Here is a 24,000-nt window from a genome sequence, read left to right on the forward strand (position 1 = left end):
CTTATTGTATTACCTGGCATCTCAGGTGATATGCAACACGTGGACAACTTGACGGCTTCAATACATCAAACAAATCGTCCAAGCCAAGTAAAGGGTATATAGTCTATAGTTACTACCCCTTTCCGCAGCAGCAGTGTGACGGATGTCAGCTGCGAACAGAGAAGAAAAAGAAGAAGTCAAGTAAAATGAATTTTAATGCACTGATTTATGCCATTAAACTTTGCTTAGAGGATAAGAAGCCAATAAATTCGACTACAGCAACAACCCCGCGAAGCCGGTGGAAGATCGGCCTAATCAACACCAAACGCCTCAATATCCAAATCATTGGCCAAAAGAGCCAAGGCGAAGTCACCATCAGACAATGAAGACTTTTGTCCAAAATAATAAATTTCGTTTTTTCTTTGAGTAATTGAAGTTTATACTTGTTTTTTTTAAATTTTTATCGAAATTTTTTGGGGTGCCGGTGAAATGGCCAATATTTATCACATTACTAAATTGATAATAAAGTTTTTTCAATCGATTGAATCAACTTAGTTTCTTATTCAGTTGTTAACTAGGGACTTCATTGATGAATATATGTCCGCATAATGTGCACTTATTCAGAAGTTATAAGCTTAAAAGAAAAGGGTGCCGGTAACCGAACACTCTCGTCTATTTTAGACAACCGAATTTCGGGAACAAAAAATATACGGAATACGTCAATTTTCATAAGTATAGCAGACAATTCAATTTTATGGATTTAAACGAACAATCCTGTTACCTACTGGGTGTTGATATTCCGTCTACTTCTTATATGGATATGGTGAAAATTATAGTGGGAATTTTTATCCAGATCAGATTATTCTTAGAAACACGGTCTTGAAAAATGGAGAAAAAAACCACGGTAGAACCAAGTAATAGTTTAGTAAAAAAAAGTGCTAATAACTGAATGTAGGAAAAGGAACTCCTGCAAAAGTGACATTTTACGAAATAGAAGCAGGAACCCAGTGGATGTACTCTAAATTTTTTTGCTGCCGCCGGATCCCTACGTTCTTCGGGCTGGTCCTGTCCGGAAAAAGATAATAGGTACTATTATTCAGCTATAGCCCAGCCCCTCTTGAACTTGAACAAAAAAAATTTATATTCGGCATATATACAATAAAGCCTTTTTATGCGAGTTTACGCACCGCATAAAAAACCCGTATAACTCTGAAAAATCGCATTAAAAAAACGCATAACTTTGAAACTTCGCATAAAAAAACCGCATAACTCTGAAAATTCGAATTAAGAAAAACCGCATAAAAAAAGACCGCATAACTTAAGACCTGTGTATTTGTTTCTACGCATACAATGAAAACAAATGTATGATATTACTTCGAATTTATAGTATTAATTAGAAGAAGGATATTGAAAATCGATTTTCAAAGTGTCAAGTTCAGTGGAGTGTTACATATGCATTAACAAAGGAGTCAGTTTAACAAATTCGAATCATAACAATAAAAATGGAACGACTCCTATAGATATTCTGCCGAGCAGATTATTTCGTCGTCGTGTTTTTTGGTGGATAAAGCAGATCTAAATTCTTTGGCTTTGGAGTTTGTTTCCGCTTAGCCAAGATTGCATTCAACGAATCCATTTCGCGAATTAATAAATCAGAATCTGCTTTCAATTTATTGTGAATATTATTTGTATCGTCAAGCTGTTTGCTGTGAAAATTAAAAAAAATTATATTACACCTTTGTTAAAACAGTACTTACTTACCTTAATCCATAAAGAATTATCCCAACATGTTCGCTTTGAATGCTGGAGATGTCACTCTGCTGGTTAGCCATGACTAGAAATCGCTCTTTTTCACGAGCAATGTTGATATACTGTTGTGTCATTTCAGCGGTCATATCACGTACCCTATTTATCTCGTTCCAGCCACATGACGACTGTGAAATATCCAATCAAAACATTGTTCTTAAAAATGTCATCTACCTACCGATTCACCTAAATATTCCTGGAAGGTGTTGCAAGCTTTAGTGAGATATTCCTCCTCTTCCTTGAGTTCGTCATCAATTTGTTTCTCTGCAGGATCTTGAATGTCTTCAGTTAGCAATACATTGTGCATTCTCGAATTGTTCATTTTGAGAAAATCGAGATAAGCATCAATTTCAGCACTAACCGCTGGAAGCAGGAATTCAAAATATATTTCGATTAAGTTGATTGAATATTTAGACTTACCGCTGCGCTGGAACATTACCATCATCATCAAATCTCCTCCGGAAATAGCATCCCAAGTGAGCATTTTGATATCGGATATAGTTCGGAATGATTCGTCCTCCTAAAGATGATTCTTATAATTAATCCGAACAAAATATTGAACTTAAAAAATCGGTGTAATGCAAGAGTAGATGCAGAAAAATTTTCACATTAAGCTACATATTGCATTGGTGCTCTTACCAAGTCCGAGACAGATTTGGTTTCAATATCTCCGAAGTTGTTCATAGCCGTTATAGAATGAAACATTTCTTGTAATCACCTACTTCACTAGCTTGCTGACATCAAAATTTAAAGAAAATCCAAACAAACGTTAACCAGGAATGCCAGGTCATTTTTTCAAAAATCAAGCCAAAAACCTGTCTGTGAAAATCTGTGCCCGTTTCCTGTACCATAATAGCAGATCAAAATCAATTTGGTGAGCAAAAAAAAAGGTCTCACTACCAACACGTACCTTTTTCCTCAACCGCTCTGTACTTTTTGGTGCTAAACTGTGTTCGATTTCAAAAATCTATGAAAATCTGTGATTTATTCCAGAATCTGTGAAAATCTGTGATCATTTTCAGAAATCTGTGTCATTTTTAAAACCTGTGCAGAAAATTGAAAATCTGTGAAACAAAGATTAATCTGTGAACCTGGCATCCCTGACGTTAACTGCTTTATGCAGCCCGAAGGCAAATATAGGGCGCTTCAGCAAGTGCTATCGTATCCAGCGTTGTCAGGTCATTTTTCCAAAAATCTGTATTCGGCGCAAAAATCGTCAACATAAGTTCACGGAAATGTCACCAAAGCTCATTCAAGTGAGCAAAAAAAAGGTCTCGTAGCAACCTTTTCTCCTATGTCTATCTATGCTATCAACGAAAATCGGTATTTATCTGAACGATCCGTGAATTTTTGGTATTTTGGGAGTACATATCTGTATTGCGGTATAGAGGTCAAATATCTGGCAACGTTGATCGTATCCAACATCTGGGGCATTTGGTGGGCAATCAGAGCAAAGATAAACTCAAGATGGAGTAGTCGGTGATTTTGTATGTACCAGCGCAATACGACCCCTCGATGAATTCGGTTCACTGTCAACAGTCAAAGCCTTGAACTTCAACTATTCATTCGACTTGAATGTTACTTAGTTTGTTTATCATGTAAATATTATCCCAAATTTTGTTAGTGTATACATTTTGCTCATTCCATAAATAATCATTCGGAAATTGACTAAATATGAACCGAACATGATGTATAAATCCTACATCACTCTGACACTATCTGTTTAGTTGAATATGGTGCAAGGAACATATGTTTCTATTTAAGTATTAAGAATCAGAACCGATGAAACTTAATCATTCCCAGAATGTATAACTGGGAATACCTATACTGAGAAATAAAATAAACAGCTGAACATTTGACTATAAGGGGAACTTACTTGGTTTTGAACTGAAAGAATGCAACAAAAATTTCAATGGTTACAGTAGACGTTTTCCTAGACCCCAACATTTCTTTTTGATTTTTTAAGTTTTTTTTTTATATTTTCGGTGGTTGTTTAAACAAACAATGAAAAGGATAACGTTGGGGTCTAGTAATTTACACGTAGAAAGTGTATGTAACATTTGAAAAAAATTGGTGAAGTAGTTTTTGAATGACGATGGACACGAACTTCCAAAACCTGCTTTCGAGCAAAACGTTTAAACGTTTAGTGTTTATTGTATATAAAATCGAAAGAAACAATTAATTTTTTTGGGGAGCGCGTAGAGTCTAACATTTCCGTAAATTCGTCGTTTTTCTTTGCATTTTGTTATAATAAAACATTCCAAGAATACTTTGTCAAATTTTCAAATCAATCGAAGCAGAACTCTTGGGCCTGTCAGCGAACTCTTGCTTCTTTGCAGTATGAGATAAGGAAAGATAAAGGCCCATAACTTCCAGAGTTTTGTTCCGACTGGCTTGAAAATTTGACCAGTAAATTTTTTAAAGATTCCTTCAATAACGGATTATTTCAAATAGCTTCGATGATTTGATCGTTTTTAAATCTGGAAGATGTTATTTTCTTGAATTTTTGGTTAATTCTTCGCAGTTGGTATTTTTTAGTTCCAATGATTTCAATAGTCGATTTTACATATACGATGCAGTCTTCGTTTGTCCTCTCTCTCAATCTGTAATTCCTCTTGAAGGATATCGCTTTTTTCTTATTGCAATTTAGTTCTACAAAATGTAAACAGCACAAGATATATCAGCGCTTTAAATTTAAATGAAAAGTTGCATACATAAGTTTTTTTTTTTTTTTTTTTTTTTAAATAACTATTGGAATATGAGTTAAAATTAAATTATTAAGATTTAAATTGGGTGATCAGCCACAAGTGGTGACTTTTCAGCCCTGTTATATATATATATATATATATATATATATATATATATATATATATATATATATATATATATATATATATATATATATATATATATATATATATATATATATATATATATATATGATTTGGTTATTACCATGAAGACATCATTTGCTTCCGCAATTCTGAGATTTTTGTGTAGGGAAAATTCTAAACCTACTTGTATTGTGTAATGGGGAAAAGGAACTTATATACTAACTTACTAACTAATACAGAGAGCGAATCGATTCAATTGAAGATTGCATCGATTTTTATCGGAATTTGCTTATAATATTATGTGACATTACATCTAATGGTTCTATATTTGTGAGTCTGTGTAACTCATTTGTACTAAACCAGGGAGGACGCTTCAGAATCATTTTCAGAATTTTATTCTGAATCCTTTGAAGCGTTTTCTTCCTGGTGGAACAACAGCTTGACCAAATTGGTACCGCATAAAGCATGGCTGGTCTGAAAATTTGTTTATAAATTAACAATTTGTTTTTTAGACAGAGCTTAGAATTTCTGTTTATAAGAGGATATAAACATTTAATATATTTATTACACTTTGCCTGGATTCCTTCAATGTGATCCTTGAAAGTGAGTTTTTTGTCATACGTTAAACCTAAGTATTTAGCTTGATCAGACCATGTCAATTCCAAGCCATTCAATTTGAGAATGTGATTATTGTTTGGTTTAAGAAAATAAGCTCTTGGCTTGTGAGGAAAGATAATTAATTGCGTTTTTGCTGCATTTGGTTTAATTTTCCATTTTGACAGATAATCACTGAAAATATTTAAACTTCTTTGTAGGCGACTGCAGATCACTCTTAGATTTCTACCTGTGGCTAACAGACTTGTGTCGTCACAGAATAGCGATTTCTGACAACCAACGGGTAGATTTGGAAGATCAGAAGTGAAAATATTATACAAGATTGGAGCTACACTCGAACCCTGCGGAACACCGGCTCGTACGGGTAGCAATTCAGATTGACAATTCTGATAGCTAACCTGAAGAGTACGATCAGTTAAATAATTTTGAATCATTTTGATCAAATAAATAGGAAACTGGAAATCAGACATTTTTGCTATTAAACCTTTGTGCCAAACACTGTCGAATGCTTTTTCTATGTCTAGAAGAGCAACTCCAGTGGATAACCCAGAAGATTTATTTGATTTTATCATGTTCGTTACTCTGACAAGTTGATGAGTAGTTGAATGTTCATGACGAAATCCAAACTGCTCTGGTAAAAAAATTGAATTCTCATTTATATGAGTCATCATTCTTAACAAGATAATTTTTTCAAAAAGTTTACTGATAGAAGAAAGTAAGCTAATTGGGCGATAACTTGATGTTTCTGCTGGGTTTTTATCAGGTTTTAGGATAGGAATTACTTTAGCGTTTTTCCATCTTTTTGGGAAGTAAGCTAATGAAAAACACTTGTTGAAAATTTTAACCAGGAGTCTCAAGGCAACATCGGGAAGATTTTTAATAAGAATATTAAAAATTCCATCATTACCAGGAGCCTTCATGTTTTTGAGTTTCCTAATAATTGATTTAATTTCATCAAAATTCGTCTCAATAATGTCATCGTGTGATAACACTTGGGTTGAAATATGATCATACTTCAGTGAGACTTCATTTTCAATAGGACTCACAACGTTTAAATTAAAATTGTGGACACTCTCGAACTGCTGAGCTAGCTTTTGAGCTTTTTCACCATTTGTAAGAAGTATTTGATTTCCTTCCTTGAGAGCAGGAATTGGTTTCTGAGGTTTCTTAAGAACCTTAGAAAGTTTCCAGAAAGGTTTAGAATATGGTTTAATTTGTTCAACTTCTTTAGCGAAATTTTCATTTCGCAAAAGAGTAAATCTATGTTTAATTTCTTTTTGTAAATCCTTAACTATGTTTTTCATAGCAGGATCACGAGAACGTTGATATTGTCGTCGACGAACATTCTTCAACCGAATGAGCAGTTGAAGATTGTCATCGATGATAGGAGAATTTAATTTAGTTTGAGCTTTGGGAACTGAAAGATTTCTAGCTTCGATAATATAATGATTCAAATTATCAATTGCTGTGTCGATGTCCGCAGAATTTTCTAAAATAGTTTCATGATCCACATGATTTTCAATGTGAGATCTGTAATCCAACCAATTAGCTCTATGATAGTTGAAAATAGAACTAATTGGATTAATTATAGCTTCGTTGGAAAGTCTGAATGTTACAGGAAGATGATCTGAGTCAAAATCAGCATGAGTAATCGGTTCACTACAAATGTGACTTTGATCTGTTAGAACCAGATCAATTGTAGACGGGTTTTTCACGGAAGAGAAACAAGTAGGATTACTGGGATGAAGAACTGTAAAGTAACCAGCTGAGAGTTGATTATGAAGTATTTTACCATTACTGTTATTTTGCCTACAATTCCACTGGACATGCTTAGCATTTAAGTCCCCTATTACGAAAAATTTCGATCGATATCTTGTAAGTTTTTGCAAATCGCCTTTAAAGAAATTTAATTGTTCGCCGGTGCATTGGAATGGCAAATATGCTCCAGCGATGAAATAAATTCCATGAATGGTTTCAACTTCGATTCCCAAGCTTTCAATAACTTTAGTATTGAAAGAAGGTAAAATTCGATGTTTAATTTGCCGTTGGACAAAAATGGCAACTCCACCACCAATTCCAGTAAACCTGTCAAATCGATGAACCACATAATGTGGATTACTTTTCAATTTTACATTTGGTTTAAGAAAAGTTTCTGTCACAATGGCAATATGAATTTTGTGAACTTTGAGAAAATTATAAAATTCATCTTCACTCGATTTCAAAGATCGAGCATTCCAATTTAAAATATTCAAATAATTATTTAACATCACTGTTAAATTTTAAATTCATTATAATATTATTTGCAAATTTCCATCCGATTTGAAATGCTTCAAAAAGTGATGAAGTCGAATTCATTTGGATGATCATTTGAAAAAGTTGATCTTGTAGGTAGATCATTTTATTTTCAGTTATATCGCCTAAATCGACTTCATTTAAAGAAGCGAATGGCATTGAAGGAATATTTGTAGGTAGACTGCCATTAGAAGAAGATGATTTGGCCGGTCTACCTATTAATAAATTGTTTTCGTTAGAAGAAGAACTGCAAGGCGGTCCTGTGTTTTGATTATTTACATTAGAAGAAATAGGAGATAGATTTCTACCTAATATACCAGCATAACTGACATTAGAAGAAGATGATGACGAGGTCGATCTACCTGTCAATAAATTGTTGCATACATAAGTAATAATTCATATTGCATGATTACTCACAGTTTTGACTTGTCAGGAAATTTTAAAAATGTTACTGAATCCTTTGATCGGCTTTCACAGTCGTTAACAACACAACTGCAACCCGTGCTTTGCTGTTTCCATTTTTAGTTAGTTTTATTTGTAAACAATTAATAGGTTACCATGGGTACAAGCATTTTAATTGAACCTTACAGACTGAGGGGTCAATCAACAGATATTCTGAAACAGTTCATCGGTTCACGAACCGTGACCTAAAATGCTTCATAGGTTTTTATGATACTTCGTAATCTTGAGTTTATCTTTGATCAGAGCACTCATACCCGCATGCGCATGGCTGCCAGATGGCTGACTAAACGCTGCCAGCGGAAAAATATGGCTGGCAGACATTCTGGTGACCGACTGCCTCACCGCTGCCAGATATACAACTCAAACGATACAACGACAGACTAACAGACATGACAGTATGAGTAAATTCTTATAAAAATCATTTTTCGTGATGCACTAGTTCCACCTATATTGTACTGCGCGAACTATTTACTATCGGTACACCCCTTGTGTTACGAAAAAGTTTTTTTACTAGTTGGTTTCCCCTCGTTTGTCAACACCGATCAGCTGCTTGCAGGGTTGCCTGATTTTATCGAAATATTTGATAATGAATCGTCACAATAAATTATTGGATTACGTTGATAATATATTTAACTTTTTTAGCGATGTTGGAAGGTAAACATTTATTTTTCTCAACGTTGTTCATCTAGACTATTTTTGATTGTGTTGGTAATTTTCACCCGAAATTAAGTGACGGCAGACCAGAAGCAAGTAAATATTGTAACAAAACGGGTTCGATTTTGTGTTGCGTTGTAGAATGAGAAGTAGGCACAATTCTGTATATAGTTTTGGCAATATGTGATTAATCTGTATCCTGCATGAAATTCGCATGGAGGTATACAAATCAATACATTACAGGTAATTCTGTATGAATGGCAACTCGGTTGGTAAATGAAAAAAATAAACACAGTCTAGATGACAGACACGATGTATTTGATAGGGTAACGTGGCGCCATCATAACATATGCGAATACTGTCCCAACTAAAGGAATATTCGAAATGACCGTTTATTTGGTTAAAGAATCTAATTTGAGTGTCCTGTCTGTTAGTCTGTGATACAACCGTATCCACCAGGATTTTTCCACATGGAAATTTTTGACATTTTCAGCGAAGGTGAGAAGATGAAAACGCACGGCTAATTTAGATACAGGCGACTTTGTTTTATCAAACTGGATTTGACAACCGTCACTGAATCAATTTTGGTAGCCGTCTGGTGTCCATGGCTGCCCAGGTAGTCAAAACGCTATACGGGTAGTATGGTAAACAAACATTCGAACATTTCAAACCGAGTAAAATCTTAATTTCCTTATTGGCATATTGTCGCAAAACTGAAATGTAGAGGCGCTGCTTGTTTAGAGATGATACTTTCAGCAAGAGCTGTCAAATCGGTAGGAAAATTGCTAATTACTCCACCTTTTCAACGATTTCTTATGAAAACGGGGAAATTCATTTGAAAAATCATAGTAGAAGTTGAAGAAAAAGTTTTTACTATGAGGTTGTAATGCTGATCTTAGTTCATTGTACGAAATCTACCGTTTATTCATAATAGAGCATTAAACTTGGTTTGATACCATTTTTCAAATGCCTATTTATCCAAAATAAATAGTACTCGATCGCTATACATTCTAGTACTTGAGAAATCAACATTACACTGGTTTCTGTATAAAAAAAATGTTGATCCGAAAAAACCTAACCTTACTCAATTTCACACATTTCTGAAAATTTTCCACGTTTAATCGTAGTTTACACTAAAAAAAAGTAGTAGTAATCACTTTGAAATCGATTTTCTTCTACTCCGAGTGTACTTTTATTGCTGATATCTATTCGTACTATTGAATAAACAATAAATATGAAAATAAAAAATATAAATCACTACTACCGATATGAAAATTTCCGAAAGAATCCTCCTTTTCTTGGTTCCATTTTTCATTGGCAGGTGTCGCTACCGGTAAAACAGTTTGTGACAATGTGCCAATCGTAGTGATGATATTCTGATCGATAATTTGCGGGAAAGTGCGGTAAAGGGTACTGAATAAACAAATAGTTTGTAATATTCAACTTCTTGATAGCTATTCTTCTTCATTGTTTTAGTTTTTGCAGAATGATGCCGGCCACAGTTTCATGACGTCATAACAGGAGTCTGGCTTTACACTCAAAAAAATCCACACGTTAACCTTATGTGAAAAATCACGTAGATTCCAAAAAATGGCTTTGTCATCAGTTCACGTGATGTTCTTACCATTCATCGGATCATGATTGAATATGAAATGAACCATATGTCAGAATTATTGCTGTTGTCACATATATTTTATGTGTCACGTACTTACTTGAATTCATTTTGTCATGTTCATTTTGTGCTCGCAATATGGCGTCAGTTGAAAAACCTAGAACAAACAACATAGGCCAAATCCTTTTTGACCCTTTTACGGTATTTGTCACAGTGATTTTAGGGTAAATAATTGCTTACTGATTTTATCGACAGTTATGAAGTCTAGCTAATTTTTATTATACTTTCAGATCTAATACTAGTATCAAGCAGAAGTATAATTTATAAGCAAATGTACCATTTATTGAGTTTACTAAATGGCTCTGCGAACCCAATCCTCAACAACTTATTTGCATGACTAATTGGCGAATTACGCGAATTCTATGCACAAAAAATACGGAACTAAAACACAATTCAATTTTGTTTTTTTCTACAGCGGAGTTCAAAAGGCAAAACCTCTAGATTGTGTTCCGGCACATCAATCGCATCTTGAACTACTAGTTCCAGCTGAAGGCATTCTTTAAAGGGAACAATGTTTGCTTCAGTTTAGCTGCTCCGGAGAAAGGATCAGATCATACATTTAGAACAATGCATTCTGTATTTCTGATATTTTCACCAGAATCACATGATCGGCAATCCAGAAAAATGCTCGATCATTCTTGACGAGCAGTTAACATTCAAGCAACACACCAAGCACATTGTGGCTAAAGCTTCTCACTGCCTTGGATTCGTGATGAGAACGGCTAATCATTTTACGGATGTTTACTGCTTGAAATCTCTGTACTGATCACTCGTTCGCTATACTCTGGAAGATTGTTCAGCTGTTTGGAACCCTCCTTTGCCTCAATGGCGTTAATAGAATCGAGTCGATTCAACGTAGATTCGCTCTTCGCCGTTTACCTCGGACCAATCCTCATCAACTACCGAGCTATGAAAGTCGCGGATTGCTAATTAGTCTAGACACACTGCAAGTAAGACGAGAGCTATCGCGTGCTTTAAGGGCTGAGGACAGTACCGTAAAGAGGTAGGTTTTTTGCTATTTTCCCGTTTCAAATTGAATTTTCTTGGAAACGGTGCAAAATATAGAAAAACCCACCTGACAATGTCTTCGAAATTTAGTTGAGAATATTCTGTGAAATTTTCAGAATGATTCATTGAATTTAGCGGTCGTGTTGTATTTTTTTTCTGACTGAAGAACTGCAGAAAAATGGAACGCTCGGAAATGTACACCTCTGCTTGTTCATCGAATATCTCGGCTTTGAAGGCTTGTATTATAAATCTACCGTGACAAAATCTAGATAATTTAGTTTAAATGCGATTAGTACATAAAAACATATATGTTATCGCGATAAAAATAAAGTCTTGTATTTCTCTGTGAAACAAAGTCAGTTTCAATGCATCCGCCATTTGTTTCGCTTTGGTTTCCTGATAGCATTCTGAAAAAGGAGAGAGAAATAAAACTGGCTCGACAAGGCTGCCAAACACACAGACATTCTATCTTTGTGAAAGTTAAATATTTTTTCATTGTTCATTGGAATCCATGTAATGTCCAACCTAGAGTGACTATAATCAGAGTGGCGACAGCTGTTCGTTTGGAATGACAGCTCCCAGTTCCAAACGAGCAAACGACCTGTCAATTCAATGTAAAGCTAATGGAATGTTTTGAATTGTTGCCAAAATTACGGATGAGATGTCGTCACTCTGATTATAGGCACTCTAGTCCAACCCATACGATAGATTAATGTGATAAAACTTCTCATCAAAATAATAAAATGTAAGCTGGCAACCCGGTACAGTTTGCTCATATACGAGAGAGTACAAGAGAAATACGATGCGCAAAGGGAATTGAGCGAGCCACGTGGTCGATTTAAAACTCAACACGTGACCCTCTGTCCACAGACCTTAATGATAGCAGATGTTTTGAACGATAGGATCGACTGTCCCACTTTGCTCCGTGAAGTCAACATCAATGTTCATCCTCGACCTCTCCGCAACAACGCTTTCCTTCGACTTCCTTTACGCTGCGCTAACTACGGGATAAACGGTGCGATTATCGGCTTACCACGATCATTCAATCGAGTGTCATCTGAGTTCGACTTCAATCTTTCACGGCATAAAACAAGAGCCAAATTCTTACATAGTATTAGAATAAACCATTAGAACCGCATCGTGTCTGTTGATTTTACAATAAATAAATAAATAAATTAGATAAATACCGATATTGGTTTTTAGCTTGAATAGGCATGAGAAAAAGTTGTCGTGGGACCTTTTTTTTGCTTACCTAATGAGCCTTGATGAAATTTTTATGGTACTTATGTAGCAGAGAATCTAATGCACGATTCAAACGATCCGTCTCCTTCCGTCACCGTCCTTGAAACGTCAGCTTTTGTCAAAATTAGTTTAATACTTTCTTTACCGGAACGTTCACACGCTCCGTCCGTCAAGACGTTCCGTGACGGTGATGTTACGTGTGAATGGCTCCATAAGAATGCATGTAATTAATGTTGGACGGTGACGGTGACGGAGGTTGACTGTGACGGAAGGAGCCGGATCGTCTGAATCGTACATAATACCGATATGGTACACTCAAAATAATAATCATGTTATAGTTACGTGAAAAGTTATATGAATATTTTCCACCTTACTTTTCACGTAGGTTTTAATGGACTGGCATTTGAAAGCTGTTTAATGCATAATCCAGCAAAAGATACGTGTTTCATAGGTGAAATGTAATGTATTGTTCATATCACATTTATCTATCAGTTCATATCAAATTTAGATACCAGAGAATTACTATTTTATCTATTGGTTGTAGTCAAAAGGTCAGATTTCTATATAAATCTATGAAATGAGAAATACCATGAAAAATGGAACATTTATTTCAGAAAATTAGCATATAATTTCAATAGCTTAAAAAGCTAATAATAACGTCGTGGTATCTCAAATCAACAAGCCTCCAGAGATCGTTTTTGTTGTCACTGCCTTCAAACCGAAGACGCAGTCGAGATTCGAGAACTCCCACAACACTACCGATACAGGTTGAAGTTGCATTGCATGGTTCCAGTGTCTCTAGCTTCATACCGATTTTGAACTCGTTTTTCGGTGAACCAATGGCTTGTTTCGGCAGGAGCGGGCAAACTTCCGGACTCACGCAGGCACTCGGTCCAGTTGAACACATGGAAACTTTCATACTGGAATGGTCCGAACGATGTATTCAAATATTGTAACTAATTAACATTTCTCGCAAATATTTACACTACTTACACTTTGAGGGCCAGCATTGCTTGTTGCAGTTGCTGATCCAGGGAATTGGATCACTGTCCTGTGAAGTATTTTCCGGAGCAAGAATGAGCATCTAGAATGAAATCAACAGCCGAGTCAAGAAGTAACCCTCGACACCTGCCAGACTACCGCACTGAGACATCTTGCTACTTCTTTCGTCTGATTCTAGTGGTTTAAATTCGGGAAGTGGAAGAGGATGACCATTTTCTTCATGGAGTGCTTGTGTTGTTCCCCGGCGACCGATAATGAACTCATTTTTCATATACCAGAAGTCCATTTACATAATGATTCAATTTGACTGAAAACGAAACCGTTATCGGTGAAAATGTTGAAAAGTTCAATTCCAAAGACGAAAACGAACAAGACTGTAAAACTTACATTAATTATTTTCAATAACAATGTAAATAAAACAATACGCACAATCACAAAATACAAAAACTTCGCATCCAGCACTCCAGTTACGTTATCCACGTACAAATTATTCATCTATACTGAAACTTTATGTCCTAATAAAAAAAAATAGATGCGTTTATTAACAATTTGTATAGTCAGCTCAAATAAAATACATAGTCCATTGAAAAACAATATACGATTATGTACTTGCCACATGCATTCGGTTCATATGAGCTATATGAATAGTGTTTTCATATTTCACACACTCAAAATAATAATCATATTATAGTTACGTGAAAAGTTATGTGAATATTTTCCACCTTACTTTTCACGTAGGTTTTAATGGACTGGCATTTAAAAGCTGCTTAATGCATAATCCAGTAAAAGTTACGTGTTTCATAGGTAAAATGTAATGTACTGTTCATATCACATTTATCTATCAGTTCATATCAAATTTAGATACCAGAAAATTACTATTTTATATATTGGTTGAAGTCAAAAGGGAGATTTCAGATTTTTATATAAATCTGTGAAATGAAAAAAAGCCATGAAATATAAAACATTTATTTCAGAAAATTGTCATATAATTCCAATGGCTTAAAAAGCAACTAATAACGTCGTGGTATCTCAAATCGACAAGCCTCCCGAAATCGTTTTTGTTGTCACTGCCATCCAACCGAAGCCGAAGTCGAGATCCAAGAACTCCCACAACACTATCGATGCAGGTTGAAGTCGCATTACATGGTTCCAGTGTCTCTAGCTTCATACCGACGGCCTGTTTGAAGCATTCGGCAGGAGCGGGTAAACTTCCCGACTCACGCAGGCACTCGGTCCAGTTGAACACATGGAAACTTTCATACTGGAATGGTCCGGTCGATGGAGTAAAAAATTGTAATTAAATAACTTTTCTCGCATATATTGTTCCACCTGACTGGAGACAAGTGAAAGTTATCGCCATTCAAAAGCCGGGGAAACCAGCTTCCAATCACAACTCATATAGACCCATTGCGATGTTGTCCTGCATCAGAAAATTGTTCGAAAAAATTATTCTACGACGTCTCGACACTTGGGTCGAGACGAACGGTTTGTTGTCAGATACTCAGTTTGGCTTCCGTAGAAATAAAGGGACGAATGATTGCCTTGCATTACTTTCGTCTGACATCCAAATTGCCTTCGCTCAAAAGCAACAAATGGCATCTGTATTTTTAGACATTAAAGGAGCATTTGATTCAGTTTCCATTGATGTTCTTTCAGACAAGCTCCACCAACATGGACTCCCAGCGGTTATAAATAATTATTTGCACAACCTTTTGTCAGAGAAACGCATGCATTTTTCACATGGCGATTTGGCAACAATCAGAATTAGCTACATGGGTCTCCCGCAAGGCTCATGCCTCAGTCCGCTCCTCTATAATTTTTACGTGAATGACATTGACAGCTGTCTAGTAACCCCATGTACACTAAGACAATTGGCAGATGATGGCGTGGTTTCAGTTACTGGATCCAAAGCTATTGATCTGCAAAAACCATTGCAAGATACCTTAGATAAATTGTCCGTTTGGGCTGTTCATCTTGGTATCGAATTCTCTGCGGAGAAAACAGAGCTGGTCGTCTTTTCAAAAAAGCATGATCCCGCGCAACTTCAGCTTCATATGATGGGAAGAATAATCGAACAGGTTTTGACTTTCAAATACCTCGGGGTGTGGTTTGATTCCAAATGCACGTGGGGAGGACACATTAGGTATCTGATAACGAAATGCCAACAAAGAGTAAATTTTCTTCGAACAATAACAGGGTCTTGGTGGGGTGCTCATCCGCAAGATCTAATAAAATTGTATCAGACAACGATACTTTCAGTGATGGAATATGGATGCGTTTGTTTTCGTTCCGCTGCAAATTCTCATATTATCAAACTTGAGCGAATTCAGTACCGTTGTTTGCGAATTGCTTTAGGCTGCATGCATTCGACACATACAATGAGTCTTGAAGTTCTGGCGGGAGTTCTTCCATTAAAAGATCGATTTTGGGAGCTTTCATCACGCCTGCTAATAAGATGTGATGTGCTGAATCCCATGGTAATTAATAATTTCGAACGACTAGTCGAGCTTCGATCTCAAACAAAATTCATGACAGTATATTTTAACCATATGTCACAGGAAATCAACCCTTCAAGATATATTCCTATCCGTGTCAGCCTCCTAAATGTACCTGACTCAACTTTATTTTTCGACACATCCATGCAGCGCGAAGTGCGTGGAATCCCGGACCACCTACGCTCTATGGAAATCCCAAAAATATTTTCAAGTAAGTTCAGGCATATTAACTCTGAGAAAATGTTTTACACGGACGGATCGCGAATGGAAGAAGCGACAGGGTTTGGTATGTTCAACAATAATGTTTCGGCCTCATTCAAGCTTCAAGAACCTGCATCTGTTTATATAGCAGAGTTAGCAGCAGTTCATTATAGCTTGAATGTAATCGTCACATTATCTCCAAACCATTATTTCCTCTTCACAGATAGTCTGAGTGCAATTGAAGCCATTCGCTCAAACGCTGCTGGCAAAAATGAACCGTTTTTCTTGGGTAAAATAAAACAGTGTCTGAACGACATATTGAATAATAATTATCTAATCACAATAGTTTGGGTTCCGGCTCATTGCTCCATTCCAGGCAATGAAAGAGCCGATATTTTAGCCAAACGTGGTGCTATTGAGGGTGAAATTTATGAGAGACCGATTGCTTTCAACGAATTCTATAGCGCGTCTCGCCAAAGAACACTTGCCAGCTGGCAAGCTTCTTGGGATAAAGATGATCTGGGTCGGTGGATGCACTCAATTATTCCTAAAATATCGACAAAGGCATGGTTCAGGGGACTGGATGTGAGTAGAGATTTCATTCGTGTGATGTCCAGACTCATGTCCAATCACTACACGTTAGATGCACATCTCCTTCGAATTGGACTTTCCGAGACTAATCATTGTGCTTGCGGCGAAGGTTACCGCGATATTGACCATGTTGTTTGGACATGCGTGGAGTTTCGTGATGTCAGATCTCAACTAATAAATTCCTTGCGTACCCAAGGTAGACTATCCAATGTCCCAGTTCGCGACATTCTTGCTTGTCGTGACCTTCCATACATGAAACTTCTTTATCATTTCATTAAATCCATTGGAGTTCCAATTTAAATTTTATTTTATGTTAAACTGTTTTCTCTTCCATGAGTTCAACCAATAGCCAACTATAGGATATTGAATATAAGTGGTGAACTGATACAAACAATCCTGAAATAGTTATAAGATCATGTACAAAATAAATGTATTTTATTTAATGTAATTTAAAATAGCAACTCGCTTGATAAAAACAGTGTTTAGATTAACTAATGAGTACCAACATACTAATATGATATTCGAAATGTATTAGGTTTAAACTACTATGTATTGTGGATGCCACGGCGAAGAAAAACTTATGTATATTGCCTATGAAATAAACGTATTTATGAAAAAAAAAAAAACTTTTCTCGCAAATATTTACACTACTTACACTTCGAGGGTCACTGCTCGCCATTTTCAAAATCGAGTTTTTCACACTGGAAATTCACGTAGATTGTTTGACGTTTGGTCAATTCACGTAAACCTTATGTGATGACTCTATTCATTTTAGGGGATGTTCGTATAACATTCATTTACGTCACGTAAAATATTCAATTTGACATTTGAAACCATTTTACGTGATTGTTCAAGTGAATCGAACGTGAATTTTTATTTGAGTGCAATCTTCTAGCCAACTATATATGTATTCATGGTAACATTAGTATATTGTAAAGAAGACCATACTGTTGATAATATATTTAACTTTTTCGCGATGTTGGAAGGTAACCATTTATTTGACTCAACGTTGTTCATCTAGACTATTTTTTATTGTGTTGGTAGTTTTCACCCGAAATTAAGTGGCGGCAGACCAGAAGCAAGTAAATATTGTAACAAAACGGGTTCGATTTTGTATTGCGTTGGAGGATGCGAAGTAGGCACAATTATGTATATAGTTTTGGCAATATGTATTAAATCTGTATCCTGCATGAAATTCGCATGGACGTATACAAATCAATACATTACAGGTAAATCTGTATGAATGGCAACTAGGTTGGTAAATGAAAAAAATAAATACAGTCTAGATGACAGACAGGATGTTTTCGATAGGGTAACGTGGCGCCATCATGACACATGTGAGTACTGTCCCAAATAAATCAATATTCGAAATGACCGTTAAAATGATTGAAGAATCTAATTTGAGTGTCCTGTCTGTTAGTCTGTGTTATAGTCTTTGTTATCTTGAACTTTATACAATACAAATGGTGCATAATCTCATATCATGGCATTTGTTACTATTTAAGCGTATAGTTGAAATAACCATGGCAAGCAGATTACGGTTACTATAATATTTTTCTCTGGGGAAAACGGTTATCGGTTCACAAAGGGTGAACCGATAGTAAACAGCTCGCGCCGTCTGTGGTTTAGATATAAAATTCAGTTCCATAATCCAGATCTAAAACTCATACCTTGAATTCCTGAATCAGAAATCTGGATCGAAAAAAATTAGGAAAATGAATTCAGTTCCAATATCTAGCTCCAGAATTTCATTTTTTTAATGCTAAACCTGTATTCTGGAACTAAATCTTTGAGCTGAATTCAAAAACTAAATTCTATTCCTGGAACTAAATTTTAAATTGAAGTGGACCCGCATCCAGGCTCTGCACCCAGCTCCTGAATCTAGATCTAGTATTCATAAGCTGAATGCGAATACCGATAATCTGAAAAAAGAATGAATACACGACCTGTACGTTTGAGGCTTTATCACAGACTAACAGACATGACACTATAAGTATATTCTTCTAAAAATAAATTTTCGTGGGGCACTAGTTCCACCTATATCGAATTATTTACTATCGGTACACCCCTCGTGATATGCAAAAAAAAATCGATATCTGGGTTATTATTCGATTACTCCATTAATTTTTCGATTATTGTTTTTGAATTTTTCAAATTACTCGATTAGTTTAATAATCGAATATTAGTTCAAAAATAATCGATTAAATTTTATATGATTGTCAGAGTTATTAATCGATTACTCGATAAATCGATCGATATTTCGACATCACTATACATGTGTGTACCGAGGAAACGAACTGTGTAAATACATTTCTCGCAGGAGCCCAATCAAGTAGAGATGTGCGAGCTCCAAACCGATCAGCTCACCAAAATGAACCGATTCGATGTATCAGCTCATCACCTCATTTAGATTGAAATGATGGTTGATTTTGTGACCCGTTTTTATTGTGCCGTGAGAAGTAAGAGTTCTTACTGATAATGTCTCATTTAATCCGTGGAAGAAGGATAGATGCAGGTATGGAAGAAATAACGAAACTTGGTGCAAACATTTCTTCTCGAAGATCCGTTCAACTCGCATCTTATTCCTCGCTTCACAATGCGGCGAACTGGGTAGCAAATGAGTGAGCTGGTGAGCTGCGATTCTTTTAAAAAGAGCTGTGATCTGTCAGCTCACTTTTATGATTCGATTCATTGGAACAGCTCAGGAGCGTATTGCCCGTCTCTACCATCAAGTATAAAATAAGCAAATATTATGTAAAAGAGATCGGTGTTTTTTCCAGCACATGTACAGCAAGTTGGTTCTACTCAACGGTTGAGTTTTTCCTATTCAACTTGAGGTTAAATCAACTATGTCTCATAGAAGGTAGAATCTTACAAAAATATTAAAACAGCTTTTTTTCCTACGAATATATGCTTCAAAAGTCTACAATTTTGCTTAGAAATGATTCTACAAGACTCTCAAACTTAGTACTACAAAGGGCAAAACTATCGTTCCATTTGTTTTCGTAAGTTTATCACTTCGTGTCCCATGCCAACAAATCTCGGTTAATTTTTCAAAAGGGCGTATAAGCAAGTGACAGTTTCTCTTTAATCACTCTCTCTTTCGATTATTGTGATGTGATTAAAAAGATTTTCTTTGATATTACTATTCTGTTTGAAAGTCGAAAGTTTCGGGTATCATTTCATGCAAAGAGTTGAGTGATAAACGTGGAAACCGCTTGGTAATTAATAGAAGAGAAAGTAAACAAAGAGAAACTGTCACTTGCTTATACGTACTTTTGAAAAATTAACCGAGAAATAGGACGGTACTTCAATTGCTAGGTAGAAAGGGCGAAACTATTTCCTTTTCGTAATTTTAGATGGTGTCCGAACTTTTCACTACTGGAAATAATAAAAGATACAGAAGAATTCTGCACAGATTTAGCTCGATACCGAAATCTTCATTATCCACACAAGGAACATATAAGTAAACAAATTGAAAAAGGGCGAAAACTCTTCTTTTGTGGATTTGTTCAGCGGATATAGAATGAAAGTGAAAAAAATGGCCTACGTTTCAAATATAAACCAGCAATTAATCGACTCATCAAATATTGATCGGAGAGTAATTCCTAAATAGGAATTGAAACCGAATTCGGAACATTCATCTATGTTTTTCTCCAATGTCTGTCAGTGTGAGTTCCGTACTCCCTTGAAAAATAGCTGAGATGTGGTTTATTTAATTTTAACTTCACGCATCGAGCTCCCGCTGTTGAGTAGTTTTGCTCTTTGTTTCCTGGCAACAATCGCAAAAGCTAATGCATCTAAACATCTAAAAATCTCAGAACATTTTTCTTATACGTAATTTGCCAGTATCGGAGCATGTCCAATATATTTAACTTAGTTCAAGGCCATCAGTGGAATACCATCCATGAATTATGCTCCGATGCGAACAAACATGGGAATGGTTCTGTTAGAACGTAATCTACATACTGATTCTACTAAGTTAATATGTACATTCAGTAATAGCCGTTCAACCGAGAAGGTTGTGTATAGAAGCGTACAGTTTAATAACGCTGGTTGGTTTACACGCGTTAAATACGACAACGGTTGAACTACAGGTAGAGACCTGTTGGCAGCAGCCGTTAAAACGTATAGTCGTGCTGCATAAGAGAGCCCTAGTGCTGGGCCAAGCTGGTGAAGGAAACAATAAAGGGCGTTTCCCAAACTCTACCCAGGCCGCAATATACAGCCACAAGTGCTGAGCAGGAGAGTGCAAAGGCACATCGAAGAGGAAGAGTGCAAAGGCACATAGAAGCAGGAGAGTGCAAAGGCACACCGGTGCGAAGGCACTTCGGTGCAGAAGCATATCGGTGCGGAGCACTAGGAAGAAGGAGACAAGACAACTCGGTCTTTCCACTGCCATACAACACGCAGGTATACACCGGTGACCTGCGCTGGTTACAGCTGGCGAAGACGAAAGCAAATCGGAATTCGAGTGGTGCTGGATGTCAGGTAGCAGTAGCATCACATCATATTCTATCGCTACAGTGAGCTTCAGCATTGTATCAACGTCCAGATACATCCAACAAGAACATCTAGAGCAACGAGGATCTACACGGCAGTGCAACGGAGATAGACAACAATTTCAAGGTAGAAGTTTTTTCTTTTCCTTTTGATTGAGTACTGTGTAGTGTTGGTTTCAAATTTTATTTTAAAGTTTAGTTAAAAATTTTAATGTAATGGATGACATGGACGTAAATCCTAGCATGAATCCGATACCCCCACGAACGAAAAAATATCAGGAGAGCTCTTCTGGGCCTTGGATAGTCTTTTTTAGACGTATATCAAAGCCATTAAACATTTTTCAAATTAATAAAGGTTTGACATCACGATACTCTTCAATCAAAGAGATCATAAAAGTAAATAACGATAAAATTCGTGTTGTGGTAAATAATTTGAAACACGCGAATGATATTGTCTCTTCGGAACATTTCAATAAAGAGTATAAAGTTTACATACCCTCCAAAGATGTCGAAATTGACGGTGTTGTTACCGAAGCGAGTCTTTCGGTAGATGATTTACTCAAGCATGGTGTTGGTCGTTTCAAGAACTCTATGCTTGAGGGTGTGAAAATACTGGAGTGCAAACAACTGTACTCAGTAGTTCATGAAGAGGAAAAAAATGTTTATCGCCCATCAGACTCGTTTCGAGTGACATTTGCCGGGTCTGCGTTGCCGTCCCATGTCTATGTCGATAAAATTCGCCTCCCTGTTCGGCTTTTTGTTCCAAATGTAATGAATTGTACGAACTGCAAAAAATTCGGACACACAGCCCCACATTATCGAAATGACGGAATGAGCAATGAAATCTTACTCGACTGCATGATTTTTTAGTGCTCGATCGGTTCAGTGCTAGAATTTTCGCCTGAGTTGACTGCTCGATCAACCTGATTGACAGTGACATTTTAAATGTCATTGAATATTCGCTCATTTTATGAATGTGTTAGTGTGAAATTTATGCGACTTAAGCCATTTCACTACACTCCAGCTAGAGGAATGGATGATGCTGACTAAGGTAGGCCGTTTTATTAATTTCCAGCGAATTTCAATAGTTTATGTTGGGATTCTAAGAAGAACTGGTTATTTACTAGTTCTGTATATCCGAAAAACATGAAGATTTAAACTTGTATATTCAGTTATATGTTTTCGTTTAAAAATAAACTGAAAATCAGCACGAAAACGTGCAAAATCAGGAAAGAAGAAGAAGAAGACGAATTGACAATTCAGTCCGCATCTTCTCACTCAATTCCGAATGATTTCCGAATCAACCGGTTGTAGGCGAACCGGTTCATTCGGAATCGGTTGTTGCACTGGAGTTGGAATTGATTCGGAATCCATTATGATTTCCACATGAAATTCCGAATGAAAATTTCTCGCCGATTCGGAATTGATTCGGAATCCATTCGGAATTCATTCGGATCTGATAATGTGGGGCTACTTACTGTAGCAATAAACCAAAATGTATTAAGTGTGAAGGACCTCATAAAGATAATGATTGCAACAAGGAAATTGAAAAATGTATTTATTGTGGGGAAAGTCCTCATGAGGATATTTCATTATGCACTGCATTTAAAGTGCACAAAGACAAAATTAAGCTTTCTTTAAAAGCACGGTCTAAGCGCACATATGCAGAAATGCTTAAAACGGTCATTGATGTCCCCCCTTTGGAAACCGAAAACGGGTTTTCAAATCTAGAGGAACCAGAGGACTCTGACTCTGACGAAAATAGTGAAGGTAATTCGTTTATCACTACCCAAGGGTCAGTTAAGAGAAAGAAGTCTTCCTCCAAATTACCAAAAAAGACACCTAAAATTTCATCTTCAAAAAAAGATCCCCGTGTTAAACAAAAAAAGTCAAAACCAAAGACTGTGCCTCCTGGTTTGTCAAATTCACAAACCAATCCAGGATCTAGTACAGAAAAAGATAATAATCCAGTGGGCTCCATTTCACAGCCACCAACAGGATTACTGAAGTTTTCGGAAATTGTTGAATGGATTTTCTCAGCATTCAATATATCTGAACCCTTAAAGACCCTCATAATGGCATTCCTTCCAATAGCTAGAACCTTTTTGAAGCAGTTATCAGCTCAATGGCCAATTGTCTCAGGTTTTGTATCTTTTGATGGATAATTTATCACCCGCCGCAAATGATACAATCACTGTCCTGCAGTGGAATTGTCGAAGCATCATGCCAAAACTTGATTCATTTAAAATTTTATTGCATAGTCAAAAATGTGATGTATTTGCTTTATGCGAAACATGGCTTACTTCAAACATAGCTTTAAATTTTAATGATTTTAACATTATACGTCTCGATAGAGACTCTCCGTATGGTGGAGTGCTTTTGGGAATTAAGAAATGCTGTTCCTTTTATAGATTAAACATCCCTTCAACTTCTAGTATAGAAGTTGTTGCTTGCCAAATAAACATTAAAGGCAAAGATATTTGCATAGCTTCGGTTTATATTCCTCCAAAAGCACAAGTTGGACAGCGACAGCTTAATGAAATGGTGGAAGCCCTTCCTGCTCCACGATTGATTCTGGGGGATTTAAATTCGCACGGAATGATGTGGGGTTCCGTTTACAATGATAGCAGATCATCTTTAATACA

At 36.2% G+C, this 24,000-nt stretch overlaps 1 protein-coding gene and 1 long non-coding RNA gene across 2 annotated transcripts; both read right to left on the reverse strand.

Annotated features, from left to right (window-relative positions):
* Positions 1-1,311: 1,311 nt before the first annotated feature.
* On the reverse strand, positions 1,312-2,525 carry LOC131432688 (uncharacterized). The gene is made up of 5 exons (XM_058599122.1): positions 2,425-2,525; positions 2,206-2,305; positions 1,964-2,148; positions 1,741-1,913; positions 1,312-1,685 (listed from the first exon to the last, which is right to left on the reverse strand). Exons 1-5 carry the CDS (start codon positions 2,488-2,490, stop codon positions 1,517-1,519), a joined length of 693 nt encoding a protein of 230 aa, XP_058455105.1. The 5' UTR covers positions 2,491-2,525; the 3' UTR covers positions 1,312-1,516.
* Positions 2,526-14,516: 11,991 nt separating this feature from the next.
* Positions 14,517-17,647, reverse strand: LOC131427914 (uncharacterized). Its single transcript, XR_009229322.1, has 2 exons — positions 17,509-17,647; positions 14,517-14,827 (listed from the first exon to the last, which is right to left on the reverse strand). It is a non-coding gene; the product is annotated as an uncharacterized LOC131427914 (long non-coding RNA).
* Positions 17,648-24,000: the final 6,353 nt, after the last annotated feature.

The sequence above is a fragment of the Malaya genurostris genome, chromosome 2, assembly GCF_030247185.1.
Source record: "Malaya genurostris strain Urasoe2022 chromosome 2, Malgen_1.1, whole genome shotgun sequence".
Taxonomy (NCBI): domain Eukaryota; kingdom Metazoa; phylum Arthropoda; class Insecta; order Diptera; family Culicidae; genus Malaya; species Malaya genurostris.

Coding starts and splice junctions, on each gene's coding strand:
- LOC131432688 (XM_058599122.1), bottom strand. CDS start 2,490: ATGTTTCATTCTATAACGGCTATGAACAACTTCGGAGATATTGAAACC. Junction 2,306..2,424: donor CCAAATCTGTCTCGGACTTG/GTAAGAGCACCA, acceptor AATCATCTTTAG/GAGGACGAATCATTCCGAAC. Junction 2,149..2,205: donor GGTAATGTTCCAGCGCAGCG/GTAAGTCTAAAT, acceptor TCCTGCTTCCAG/CGGTTAGTGCTGAAATTGAT.